We start from the raw sequence: 14,254 nt of genomic DNA, 5'->3' as shown, positions 1-14,254 counted from the left end.
GAAACTTTTGTTACTGGTGAACTGTGCACATAAATGCATGTACATAAAACAGCAACAAAGAATAAAAAGTGAAAATCTTTCAAATACACAAAGACCTGCACATAAGAGGTGTAAAGAGGCAAGTTATTGATGAAAGCTTCCATAGCCCACAGAGAATACATATTCACAGGAACACATTTTTGAAGGCAAATTATTCATATAAGCTAAATTTGAGGAAAATGCTCATTTTTGTCAAATGCAAATTTCACTTTCCAGGATATTTCATGGGATCACATATAGGGGGGCATTTTAAAAATTTATTGTATGAGTTTGCATGCAAACCACGCTCACCACACTGTCCCTTCGCCCACGACTGGCGCGACCAGAAGATGCAATGCTTGCAGTGTCATCATCGGTAAACTACAGATATTAAAAGCAGATAATGAAAAACATGTGATTTCACTACAGGTCTTACCTGGCTGCAAGCACATTAGGTAAGGTTTGGGGAAGCATGCAATTACTCTACATGAGCATATAATTGGCCCCATCTATTGTGCACCATCAAACAGAAAAGTGGCTTCAAAGTATAATAAAGTATCATTAAAAACCAAATGATATTTCTAAAAAGCACACAGAATAAAATACTACTTTCTCTTTTATTTAAGTTGTAGAAAAAAAGAGGACAGGAGTGGAGGGCTAGGGCATAAATAGACCAACCAACACCAGCTAGGGATTTCATGCTTTTTAAACCACTAGGCCCTTTGGAGCCCATCAGGGGGTCAACAAGTATACTTAATGCTTAAGTTGGGAGAGAAAAATCTAAGAATATCTTCAGGTGAAATAAGTCAAAGACAGAATTTCCTACCAGCAAGGACACTGAAATGATGATTCTTACTTTCCTTTATTCATTCCTATGCAATGCGTGGAGATATTTCTAACGTCACCCTACAGTTTTCTTCCTATTCCACGAGCAGCAGAAGACTCATCTTCCGTGTGTATGTTACCTCTATTCTGACATCACTGAGGAACCATTCTGGCATCACCGAGATAATAACTCTGAACCCAACTTGCAAATGAAATAACATGCAGCCAGCACACAAGGACAAGGTTCTACACTTGATTGAAAATGTATTACCATAATTTTGTTTGCAAGGGGCCATCATATTGGTACATTAAAAATGCTACCGGGCCCAAGAATTGCCAAGTGGAATTTTATTACGGAGTGAGGTAAAAGTAAACTTCCTACTTAAATCAAAAAGCCTTTATCTCCTTAAACATTCCTGTGTACATTTTTGTTAAGCATAGGAGTGGAATTCTTGAGAAGTGCCCCTTGGAAATGGCAGGAGAACAGAGCCCAACATGAATATAAAATAAAATCTATATAGCTCACCTATTCCACTCCACAGAGCAATCTGTACTGACCATTAAGAAACTGCTTTAGTAATTTCTCCTATTTTGACACTGTCAAGAATAACAAAGTAGTTCCTAAAGTCATCATTTGCCATTGGAAATGTAAATTAGTTTAGTCTTTTTGGTGGGCAATACGGCAATATGCATCATAATTTAAACGTATATACTCTTTGACCCCCATCATTTAATGATTAGCAATTTACCTTACATGAGATCTACTCATAAGTACACAAAAATACAGCTGTATACGAAAGTCCATTATGCAAGTGTTTGCTGTAGCAAAAATACAGCAACCTAAATGTCCATCGATAGGGAGTGGGAAATACAAGCTTCCAGTTATTTAATGATTGACAAGGATAAAAGCTACAGCATAGAGAATATAGTCAATGGTATTGTAATCATGCTGTGTGGTGACAGATGCGAGCTACACTTGTGGCGAGCACAGCATAATATACAGAGTTGTCAAATCACTATGTTACACACCTGAAACTAATGTAACCTTGTGTGTCAACTACAGTTTAAAAACAAAAACCAAAAACAACACCTATGAAAAGAAATCCTCAAAAAGAAATGTACAACCCATGCACTAGTGGGATAATATACTGCCATTAAAAAGAATGTGCTGACATAAAACTATCTCCAAAACGCATTCAGTAGAAAAGGGAACATAGGGAAAGGGTCACGGGACTTTTACTTTGGACTTTCCTTAAGCTAATACTACTTTTATAACTTAAAAAAGAAAAGTTTTAATATTCCAGAAAGATAAGGTGATCAGAATTATCCCAGTTTCGTCTTTTATGTAAACAATTTTTAAAAGCTGACTTGTTTTATTACTTCTCCTTTCATTCCATTGATTGAAGTGCTGGCAAGCAAGTGAAATGGCTCAATGCAGGAAGCAGAGACAGAAAAGAGAAACATAGGATAATCAACCCATATAGTGAATTATCACCACTGAAAAGATAAGAAGTTCACATAAACGACAATACAAATTTTTTAAAACTTCTAATGGCACTGGTTCCAGACTCATTTCAGAAATTGTGTGCTAAGTCACATTCACACAGAAACCACCAATTAGGACAAATTAGTATACCTGAGTTTGTGTACTGAAGGAAAATGATAACCCATGCACAAAAGAGTGAAACACGCATCCTCAATATTCCGAATTGTGAGTACAGATTAAGGAAACAACTGAAAGTATCTATAAAGCATGCAAAGAGACCAGACAGCTCACCACAGGACTGCTTCGGGCCGAACTTGTTCTTGATGAGTAATAACTGTATTCAGATGGCTATAAAGTTTCCAAGAAGAAAGGTTTTACAATAATGGCCACCTCCTTTGCCTGCTGGGGGAATACATTCGTGACCCTGGACCTAAGTGGCCGCTGGCTCCCGGGGTGAAGGTGACTGTTCTCCCAGGTCTGGAACTCTTCCTTCCTCCCAACCCCCTAGATCCAGCAGCCCTCAGCTGGAGGGTGAGGAGGGGAAGGGGATGCCCTGAGGAGCACTGCTCCCATCCTCTTCCTCAGGGACTAATGAGCAGGAAAAGAGGTTTCTCCACTTATATTCCCTTCATACTGTAAGCCATGATTTCCAGCAGGCAGTTCCTCACAACTTGGGTGAGAGTCACCGTTGGCTAGCTTATGGGTCACAGCTTATAGAGCAACTGCAGGTCAGATTAAATGACTTTTTCTTTGTAAGTAAACTGTACCCACCTACACACCTCCCTCCTCACCACCTCCCCCTGGTTGGACTTACAGTTCGAGACCCATAAGGGTTATATAATCCACCATCATACAATGACACCTAAAGAACAGAGGAAATACCACTCATCTATTTATTCAGGTATCAAAGTTGTTTTGAAAATGTCACAATTTCTTTGAAGTACTCAGTTCCAAAAAAGTGTTGTAGTGTAGTGTGTCAGGTGAGAACATTCACTGATATGTGTAAAGTCCTACATCAGTCCCCAAACTTCAAACTCACACTTCCTTTAAAAAGCAGCATTACAGTATTTCTTTTCACCATCATGTTATGAAACTAGGACAAGGAACATTTATGAATTTATTCTCTCTAAAGAGGGGACTGAGCAGAAAAACAAAGTGAGGGACATAAAGCATTTTGCCCACTGGCACAATAAAATGAACCTACAAAGCCTCCAGTTGCCAGTCTACGAGAACAGGCCACAGCACAACAAAGCAACAGCCTGAAAGCAGCCAGCTCACAACTTGCACATTACACAGAACTATGGCGCACGTTACACAGATAATGGCTTTTGCTTCCTAGTCAGCTTGCTTTATTAGAGCCTAGTATTAACACGGCCAAGGCCACAGCTGTCCCAAAGGAAATATGACATCTGTGCATGGGCAACCATCTCACAAAAGTATACAAGTGTAGTGGGGCCCATGCAAGGTTGTCTTCTCTACAGGAAACCAACCGTAAGCAAGGGCCTCCCAACAGCCAGCACTATCTGGAAAATAGGGCTGGTTTGTTTTTGTTTTTTTTCTTACTACCCTAAAGTTTTGCATTTTAAGCATTGGCAGCACATTCTGCAGTGTACATAGCATCAAAGCCATGTGTCCTTGACTGTTCTGGAGGAAAGCTGTCAAGCCAGGGTCAGCACCATGACAGTGGCTCCACCAGGAGTACACACGTTGGAAGAGAAAAACACAAACCAGGCTGGTACTTCTCAGCAGACCAGAATTTGCAGTAGAGGAGGCCTATGAAAAAAGCGCATGATTTAACCCAAAGAAAAGCAACTGGTAGTTCTGAAGGCAAGACACTTCTCAGAAAGTACTAACCCTGGTACTCTTTGAGGTCGCCAGAGGGTCACTACACAGGGAAGAAGACTGTTAAGAAAGAAAAACAAAACAGAACAAGATAATTCAGCAAAAGGAGACTTGGTCTCTCCATCACGAGAGCAGAAGCTGTGTTTATTCTACACTCCATAATTGATTAGCAATTCCTGAATGCTTAAGGGAGTTAAGTAACACATAAGGTGAGGAAAACTTAGCCATTAGAAATCTTTTTGAATACCCATTTTAAGGGATAAGAGAGACACCTGGAATAGTTTTCTATAAATGTGTTTAAGTCTTACTGGGCTTTCAGTAGTAATGTTAGGAGATGGAGTGGCAACCTAAGAAAACACTCAAGAAAAGAGGGCCACGGCACAGGGAGTGTGGAGGACAGTGGCCACACCCGGGTCACCAGCAGCTCCTGGGACACTTTCTGAGATCTCACAGCAGACTCTTGATGAGCTTAGCCTGACTGCTGAGGAACCAGGTAAATGAGCTCCAAGTTAACACTACAAATACACAAGCCATGGACAAAGTATCTTAGTTTAATCAGAAAAAATGTACTGGTCACAACAAATTCAAGTCACTAACAAGGCACAGCATTTTTAAAAATGGAATTAAATCTTTCCTCTTCTGATGTCATCTGAAAATAATTTTCAACTCTTTTTTCCAAGCCCATCAGACAGGGAAAATAAGAATATCTAAGTTGCGTATGCAGGTTTTGACAACTGAATTATTTTCTATGTACTATGTCCCACATATTTATGTTTTAAATGTATGATGTGCCAAATGTCTTGAAAAAACAAGGATTCTAACATTAAACAAATATTCTTTTCATCCCAATTACAGTTTAAATTTTTACATGTAAGCTTTTATTAAAAGGCCAACCACCATGATGTGTAGTGATGCCTACAACTTATTCTGAAATACATCCCCCCAAAAAAGATGGATCGATGGATGGATAGATGGATAGACATTAATACGATAAAGGAAATATAGTAAAATATTAATTGTAGAATCTAAGTAGTAGGCACGTGGGTGGTTAATACACAATTCTTTGAACATTTTTGTATGCTAAGTATTTTGCATTTTAAAAAACTGGGGAAAACGGTACTCATTTGTAAATGTGGTGGTTCAATAGTTCACATCGTCTAGAGATACACAGACTCTATGAATTCAGTTACCACAAACCAGTGTACACACAGCCACTCACAGATTAGTTCTAACTAGTCAAAATGCAAAACCAGGGGTTAGAAGTGTGTTAAAGTTGGATAAAACACACAAAGCCAAAAAGCTTGAGACAAACCCGAGTGTAGTAGGCAGAGGTGGGTTTGCTATGTCTAAGACTGCTATAGTTTCTCTGGTCAAAGTAGAGGCCACTCTGCAAAAAGTAAAATTAAACCCATTTTTCTTAGGTTAAACATTGTTGACAATACACAAAGGCAAACTCTAATATTGCCAAACCCTCTCTCCTCCAAAACAATGACTTTAAAGCACTGAATTGCATTAAGTAAAAGTCAAAATAATAATTATCTCAGGTCTCCAATAATATTAAAGGTTAACTGTATTCAAACCAAGTCATTACTAATTTTTTTTTACTTTAAAAACATGAGCATAAAGCCTCAGTCAAAATGGAATGGAAATAATAAGTGATTTATTCTCATGTCATTCTTAGTAACATCCTTGAAAAATCCAAGACAACTGAGTAATTACCACTTTTATAATCCACTTGGCAATGCCAGAGAAAATAGTAAAGTCTTTTTCTTCAAACTTCTCCTAGTCCCATTATTTGTCAAAATATCGAATTAAGTTACCAAAGGCACAGTGCAAGTGTGTACTGAACAGGTTTGGCCTAAACACCTATGGCAGGTTCGTCTTCGATACACCGCACAAACAGGCCACATACAGACTGTGGTTACCTGGCAAAGAGGCCGTCGTCTATAAAACTCCCTTTCTAACTTATCCAGCCATCTTTTTCACTCAGAGTTAAGGAAATGTAAGCAATCCCTGACTGATGGCCTCCTCCTGCACTGCTGACACTGCAATCGGTGGGGGGGGGGGGGAATCCGTTCGCCCACTGACCCCTGCCACTCCTGGCCTGGCCTCCCCACACCACCCCCTCAACAAGGCACCAGGACTAACCTCTCCCCAGAGCTCCCAAGGCTTCACCCTCCAGGGCTTCTCACTAATGTCCTCTCCATTATATTCCCTTCTACCTGCCAAAGCCTACTGATCCTCTCTCACCCTACCAAAGGTCAGAGCCCCTTCCACAGGAACCAGTTAAGAGGGAGCTTGGGAGTGATTCTCCTGCCAGTACTGTGGCAGCCTAACAGAAAGAGTATTTCAGTATTCTCTATCACCATCAATAATCTATTAAAAACTCTAACATTGGGCGCCTGGGTGGTTCAGATGGTTAAGCGTCTGCCTTCGGCTCAGGTCATGATCCCAGGGTCCTGGGATGGAGCCCCACATTGGGCTCCTGGCTCAGCAGGGAGTCTGCTTCTCCCTCTCCCTCTGCCTCTCCCCCTGCTCATGCTCTCTCTCTCTGTATCTCTGGTGTCTCAAATGAATAAATAAAATCTTTAAAAAAAAAAAAAGGCTCTAACAAATTCAATTTATATTCCTGACATTGTACATAATACATTGTTTTCTGGGGACACCTGGGTGGCTCAGTCGGTTAAACGTCTGCCTTCGGCTCAGGTCACGATCCCAGGGTCCTGGGATCGAGTCCCGCATCGGGCTCCCTGCTCCGCGGGGACTCTGCTTCTCCCTCCGCCCCTCCCCCTGCTCGTGCTATCTCTCTCCCTCTCTCTCTCTCTCAAAAATAAATAAAAAATCTTGGGGCGCTTGGGTGGCTCAGTCATTGGGTGTCTGCCTTCGGCTTGGGTCATGGTCCCAGGGTCCTGGGATCGAGCCCCATGTTGGGCTCCCTGCTCAGCGGGGAGCCTGCTTCTCCCTCTCCCACTCCCCCTGCTTGTGTTCCTGCTCTTGCTATCTCTCTCTCTCTCTCTGTCAAAATAAATAAATAAATAAATAAATAAATAATCTCACTAAACTTATTCTTGAAGTATATTCCAAAGGACAGTTCATAAATGAAAATAGGTGATTAATGAACTTCTTGTATTAACTTGATATTAAATCCTATAAGTGAAAACAAAATTACTTTTAAGTAAGATTCTGATAAATCATGTTTCAGTATGTTATCAAATTTCAATAATACCTAAGGCACACACCAAAGCAGTCATAATTCTTAAGTTCCCTAAAAGTAATCAGTGAATTTTACAGCAGCACAAGACAGTGGGACATGAGACAGAACACAACTAACCAGTGGGTCTTTATGAGAACCAGAAGACCTCTTCTTCATTCCATAAGAATGACTGTAAGAATGATTCTGGAAGTAAACATTTGAAGTTAACTTTCATGATCACATAGTGAAGTTTAAAAAATAACTTAATAAACTTCGTCTTAAAATTATACACAGAAAGATGCATATGAGATACAGAGCAGTCCCCATGGAATCTATTTACCAGCTGTTAGTAAATGATTCATGGCACTTGACTGACTAGCTAAGGTATCTAGCACCTCTACACATCTTCACTCCCCCTCACTTTCCCCTGTGCCATCCCATCTCCATGTACAGCCAGCTCAAAAAGATGTAATTAGGGCTCAGAGTCAGGCAGGGCGTTTGTGAAGATGTTCACCCCACATCTTATTTGAGTGCTTTCTATCTTCTTTATAAAGGTATGGGGGACAAGAGGGTCGACCTCCTTCTAGGCCTACCTTAGCAAAAGGCCAAAAGGCAATCCTTTGGGATCAACCAAAACAAGATTGAGAGAGAAAGAACATGGCATTGCTTTGCCCAAGAAAATACTCCTGACCCAAGTTAGTGGTCCCACAGCACATGCTGCTCAGGAGGAAAACAGCCAAGACAGTATGGACTGCCCCTTGTAGCAACAGCATTATCAGACAATGACCTTACACGCAGGTCCTCTGAAGACAGCACTGTCTCAATACATAACTTCTCCCAGGAGCACAAAACCAAGTGTATATGAGGGAATGAAGGAGGACAGGAATACTACTATAAAGATCATTAGGTAGACAAGAAACCCAATCTAGCTATACACTGCCCACCTGAAATGAGGAGGTGCTAGCAACGTCCTACTTATCAGCAGTCTGCTCCAGGCAAATCATCTGTCATATGCACAGCTCGATCCTGAATCCATCCACTCATTTTTCTTTTTTGAATATGCATATCCTTCCTTTTATACATTACCCTGAACATTTTAAGAGATGACTATATTGTCTAGAAACTCAGGCAATCTACTGACATAATATTAACCCAAGGAAAACATGCTATAACTAAACTTCCTTGGCTAAAATGACATACATAAAAAACCAACCAAATCAAGCAAAAATGAGCAGGTATAACTGATGTTTCAGGTATCACCTGTCACTGCTGGCTATTTCCTGTTTAGCAACTTCACACCTGCCGGCCTGTGGCACATAATAAGAAACAAACACAGCAGGGCCTGTAGTTCAGTGGGTATCAAACATGCCAGAAACATGTCTTCCAGGCAACGCGTATGTGTCATTTGAGGAGCTCATCACTTTAAGAAAAGATATTACTACCCATCTTAGTCCTGGATAAGGAAGCAAATCATTTTTATCTGATCCTGAAATTCTAAAAGAAAAAATTATTCCAATGTTCAATTATGCCACAATTGCAAAACAGTCTTTGCATTGTTGGCCATACGCTTTCCCCAAAACATAATAACAAACCTGTGGAAAGTTAGTCATAATCCATGATTAGCATGATCAGACATTTATAAAGTAAAACTCTACATTTAACACAAAGTCATGCACTACATACTAATGATGAAAGTCTTGATGATCTATCCTTGAGAGCATCATACTGGATTTCAGAAAAAGTTGAATGTTGATTGTATTCCCCAAATCAGAAATATAAAGAGGAAAAAAGCAACATTTGCAAAGTTACTAAAAATCCAAACTGGAATTTAAATAAAACAATTTAAAAAAATTAAGCACTACTTTAAAAGTTGAAAATTATTATACACAAAGGTTATTACATTTGAATTAAAGAATCTTCTTCCCCACACCCACACTTTCCTAATATAAGTGATTGCTAAACTCTTTGTACATGTAAAACTGCATGTTCTCTTTCAAACACAGAATTCCTAGTCAATAATGGCGAGATGACTCAACCTCAGTATACCTTAGCACAAAACACCCACAGGGAGCCTTTACATGCAGGAATTAAACATTTTGAAATTAAAAAGATGTTTTACTTTTTATTATTGTGGCTGTTACCATCATTTCCCATTGTTTGAAACATGGCAAAAGCAAGGAAGGCATGGACAATGAAGTGAGAGCACATAACTAACATATAATCAGGCTTACAAAAAAAACAATTGCAGCATCAAAATGTGGAAGTTCCCTTGGATCTGCCTGTGGACACACAGCTGAAAAACTTCCTTTCTCAAGAACTTTCCCTACTAAAAACACTGAACAAAACTGGAAACTTAGTCCAAGCAAAGTGCGGAATATGCACAGTATACATACAAGTGTGGGATTAAATATCAATCAAAGAAAAACACATAAAATTTATGATAAGACCAGAAAAACCACATTTCATGTAGGGTCTTTAAGAAAATAAGATAATAGGCATAATACCACATTTCGAATCCAAGAAACTGAATTAAATAGTAACTACTCAGAATTGTGATTTCCTGGGGCGCCTGAGTGGCTCAGTCGGTTAAGCGGCTGCCTTCAGCTCAGGTCATGATCCCAGGGTCCTGGGATCGAGCCCCGCATCGGGCTCCCTGCTCGGCGGAGAGCCTGCTTCTCCCTCTCCCTCTGTCTGCCGCTCTGCCTACTTGTGCTCTCTCTCTATCTCTGTTAAATAAATAAATAAAAATCTTTAAAAAAAAAAAAAAGCATTGTGATTTCCTAATTTTGTTTTTTAAGCATTCTAGCTTACATCTTTTAAGCAATCTTACCCAGAAGAGGCAAACAACAAAGTGTTATTACATGTATAACAAAAATCTTGTTTATCTAAAATTTTCTAAGATGCCTAAAGGTGCACATTTAGTAAATTATGTGCAATGGTAAAATAGTCAGTGACATTTCCCTGAAAGTAAAGTTCCTTCTCTATAGAAATTTCACTTAGGTCTCCTCTCCATTAACAAAATATCTTTTTTGTTTAAAAAAAAATACCATCACTAAAATATGTATTACTCAAGCCACACATTCTTGCATATAAACTATTCCGCCCTCCCAACCAGTAAGTTCACTGAAGAAAACAGTCATGTCTTATGTTTTCTGATCCTCTCTGTAGCACCAATGGCATTTTACAAAGGCATAGAATTTAACAGAGGAATTGAAATTGACCTATTTCAATTTTCCCTTTCCAAAATATAATGCAGAGTTCAGCTGGTTTTTAAAAAAACTGCTGAATCTATCTGATAAGAAATCCATAGCTTGGACACTCCAACTGCTACTAGAACAACTGGGTAAACGAAAAGAATCCCCCTAGTACATGCCAATTGGTATTTATGTTGTTTAAAAACAAGTAATTCGGGGTGCCTGGGTGGCTCAGTCGGTTAAGCAGCTGCCTTCGGCTCAGGTCATGATCCCAGGGTCCTGGGATCGAGCCCCACATCGGGTTCCTTCCTCAGCAGGGAGTCTGTTTCTCCCTCTCCCTCTGCCTGCCGCTCCCCCTGCTTGTGCTCTCCCTCTCTCTATCAAATAAATAAATAAAATCTTTTAAAAAAAAACAAAAAGAAACAAATAATTCATCAAAGGAGGGAGAACTAAAGATATTAAGGGCTCTAGCTAAAACATTTCCAAATCTTTGACAGTCTATCAGAAAGAATTTAACTCTCACAGAAAGTTACCTGAAAGTCTTCATTTGAAATAAAATTAAAAGAAATAGAGCAACTTTTTGTTTGTGGAAACAAAGTTCAGCAAGTGTCAATTTCCATTAGAATATACCCATTACTCAAGCCCGCAGAACTCTGAGAGTCAAAGTGCATATTAACACTGCACATTTTTCTGAACTACACACCATGATGTCTTTCCTTTTGGGTGTACTGGCTCTGCTCCAGTGTGTCCCAGTTATGTCCTTCGATGGGTTCTTCCATGGAATTAAACAGTGTAGTAGTAAATGACAAAACACAAATTGCAAGCCTTTTAAAATTAAATTCATTAAAATTATATTAAGGGTATTGATAATTAAAGAGGAACGAATATATACAACAGTAAAAATCTGCACCAATAAGAAATTGCAATGTACCCCTACTACTCTGGTTCAAGATGGCCTCAATTTTCTAATTTTGGACCTCTACCTTATAGTCTTCTCAAATTTCAATATAAAAAGCAGTGACCAAGCATTTTTAAGATGTTTTTCAAAGGCAGATTGTTTTTTAAAGAAACAGACTGTTTAAATTCTAAGCTCAGGGCTTTGATTTCTTCCTCCTTCCCCCAAACCTACCATTCACAGTCTTGAACTATCTTTGTTCTTTTTATTTTTTTTAGAATGTCTATAACATGGACACCATTTCCAGCCCAAATACCTTCTGGCAGGTCATCTTTCAAGAAAGTATTAACTGAAGTTAATTGGATAAAAAAAGATTAAAGTCCTAAGAATATGGCAGAAAACCTTAAATACATCTGCCTCACATCCAGGTACTGCTTATGTTCACACATCAAATACAAAGTCCAAAAGTGTTAGACCTTTTTAATATACAGCTCATACATTTTAAAAAATAACTGGCAAAGAAATATCAAAACTCCCAAATTATATAGCAAATCCCAATAAAGTTTAGGTCAGTGTTTTAGGCCATCACATTTATTTTTAAAAGAGAACAAAAGCTGTCTATATATTCAGCTTAATGTATGTGGTAGTTATTTTTTTTAACTTTTATTTAAAGATTTTATTTATTTGTCAGAGAGAGAGAGATCGACAAATCTGGCTGTCTCTCTGTCAAATAAATAAAAATCTGAAAAAAAAGAAAAAAAAAGAGAGAGAGACAGAGAGAGCACAAGCAGGGGGAGTGGCAGGCAGAGGGAGAAGCAGGCTCTCCGCTAAGCAGGGAGCCCAACACGGAACTGGATCCCAGGACTCCAGGATCAGGATCATGACCTGTGCCGAAGGCAGACGCTTAACCAACTGAGCCACCCAGATGTCCCGTGGTAGTTATTTTTTTAAAAAGTAAATAATCTGGGGGCTCTAGCTGGCTCAGTTAGTAGAGCATGCGACTCTTGTGAGCCACCCAGGTGACCCCCCTAATTATATTTCTTTTAAATAATGTTATCAGTGAGCTTTCAGACTTATTTCCAGGAAATCTAACTATTTAAAATGTGCTGGGTATACACTCATACACAATAACGTACTAGAGTCTCCTCTAGGGTGTAAAATTTTTATTAATCTTCATGTTCACACTCAGATTTTTTTAAAATACTGGGAGCTTTACTCTTTACCACAGTAGCAAATTTTCACACTTACCACAGTGAAATAAAATGCTGTGAGAGTTCTAGTTTTATCTTAAATTTATTTAATGATATAATTTCCATAAAAAGAAAATCATCATTACTTTATAGACATTCATGGTAACCAATTCCTTATTAGCTTAATTGCAGGTTTAATTTCTCTTGTGCTTGTTTGCAGATTTGTTTTAGAGGCTCCTAAATTAGGGGTGCCTGGGTGGCTCAGTCGGTTAAGCATCTGCCTTTGGCTTAGGTCATGATCCTGCAGTCCCGGGACGGAACCTCACGTGAGGCTCCCCGCGTCAGGCTCCCCGCTCGGCTCCCCGCTCGGCTCCCCGCTCGGCTCCCCCCCTCCGCTCGGCTCCCCACTCAGCGGGAAGTCTGCTTCTCCCTTTCCCTCCGCTCCTCCCCCCTGCTTGCTCTCTCATGTGCGCACACTCTCTCTCTCAAATAAACAAATAAAATCTTTTTTAAAAATGATAAAAAAATAGTTTCTTAAATTAGGTCAAACTTGGACGGTTCTACAGTTCGGTTAAGCTAATATTAATATATAATCAAGTTTCCCTTAGACAACATAGAAAATTATAAATAACCAGCTTGATGATAACTGTGTGAAACTTCATACTATGAACATTATAATGAAAAGCAAAGGAAAAAGCCATAAATTTTTTTAAAAATGGGGAGAGATTGTTTTCAAACTCTCAACACTCAACTTTCAAGCTTTTATTGACTAACTCCCTGTATGATGTTTAAAGAGAAAAAAAATCTCCAGGGAGAAGCAGGATGAATTTATTATCTTAAAAAATGTTTCTCCTGTAAAATCATTCTTAAGTTGCTGATCAGGTTGCTGTGAAGGCTTGTTAATATTCTTATAAATCTAAAGTTTTGCAATTAACTAAAATATTTATGATTCAAAAACAAGTGTACTGACTTCTGTAAAAAGAGAAAGTAGATTACATTCACCAGTAAGAAATATGACTAAAGGACTATTTAAGAGTACAAACACATCTGTAACTCACATACCAAACACACTTGGTTTATTATATTACACAAGATAGGAAGAAAACTAGACTTAGGGAAAGTTAACCAATATAGACCGCAACATGAAAGATCATTTTACTGATGAAAAATCTAGATATACACATAATAATATTGTCAATGCACAAATTAAATGCATTGCTTTAAGGTTTAAAGCACAATTCTTTAAAAAGAGATCAGTGTCTTGGCACAATATACAAGACTTTAATGAACGAAGTCTCATTTACCTTGATTTACAGCAATGTATGCTAAAAAGCTAAGGCATACTACAAAATGTTAATCAAAATGTTGAGGTTTGGTAATTACTATAAATATGATAAGCAGGGAATTTTTCAAATCAGTAGCTCAATTTTTCCATGTAATAAAACTAGAATTAGTTAACCAAGCCCCAAAGCTATTACCCATTTAATAAATTATTATTTTAAAAAATAGGAAAGTAGGAAAATCTGAAAGTTGAACCACACAGATGTCATTCCATAAAAATCAATCTTCTTATTTTGCGATACTTTTCCAAAATCAAAGGTCCTTTTATAC

General features: G+C 38.6%; 1 protein-coding gene across 7 annotated transcripts in view; it reads right to left on the bottom strand.

Moving 5' to 3' along the window:
• The window catches only part of LRRFIP2 (LRR binding FLII interacting protein 2), a 105,236-nt gene that overhangs the window by 46,546 nt on the left and 44,436 nt on the right, over window positions 1–14,254 (bottom strand). The window contains exons 7-14 of one of the 7 annotated variants that reach the window (XM_078073770.1): window positions 9,048–9,089; window positions 7,503–7,568; window positions 5,484–5,558; window positions 4,184–4,231; window positions 4,058–4,102; window positions 3,144–3,191; window positions 2,621–2,677; window positions 331–399 (exon numbers count right to left, since the gene is read on the bottom strand). The exons of the other annotated variants lie outside the window; for them this stretch is intronic. Of the exons in view, the coding sequence (XP_077929896.1) occupies window positions 331–399; window positions 2,621–2,677; window positions 3,144–3,191; window positions 4,058–4,102; window positions 4,184–4,231; window positions 5,484–5,558; window positions 7,503–7,568; window positions 9,048–9,089 (450 nt within the window). The remainder of the gene's footprint in view (window positions 1–330; window positions 400–2,620; window positions 2,678–3,143; window positions 3,192–4,057; window positions 4,103–4,183; window positions 4,232–5,483; window positions 5,559–7,502; window positions 7,569–9,047; window positions 9,090–14,254) is intronic. 7 annotated transcript variants of the gene reach the window in all.

The sequence above is a fragment of the Halichoerus grypus genome, chromosome 1, assembly GCF_964656455.1.
Source record: "Halichoerus grypus chromosome 1, mHalGry1.hap1.1, whole genome shotgun sequence".
In the NCBI taxonomy this organism is placed as follows: Eukaryota; Metazoa; Chordata; class Mammalia; order Carnivora; family Phocidae; genus Halichoerus; species Halichoerus grypus.
This window is presented reverse-complemented; position numbering and strand designations above follow the sequence as displayed.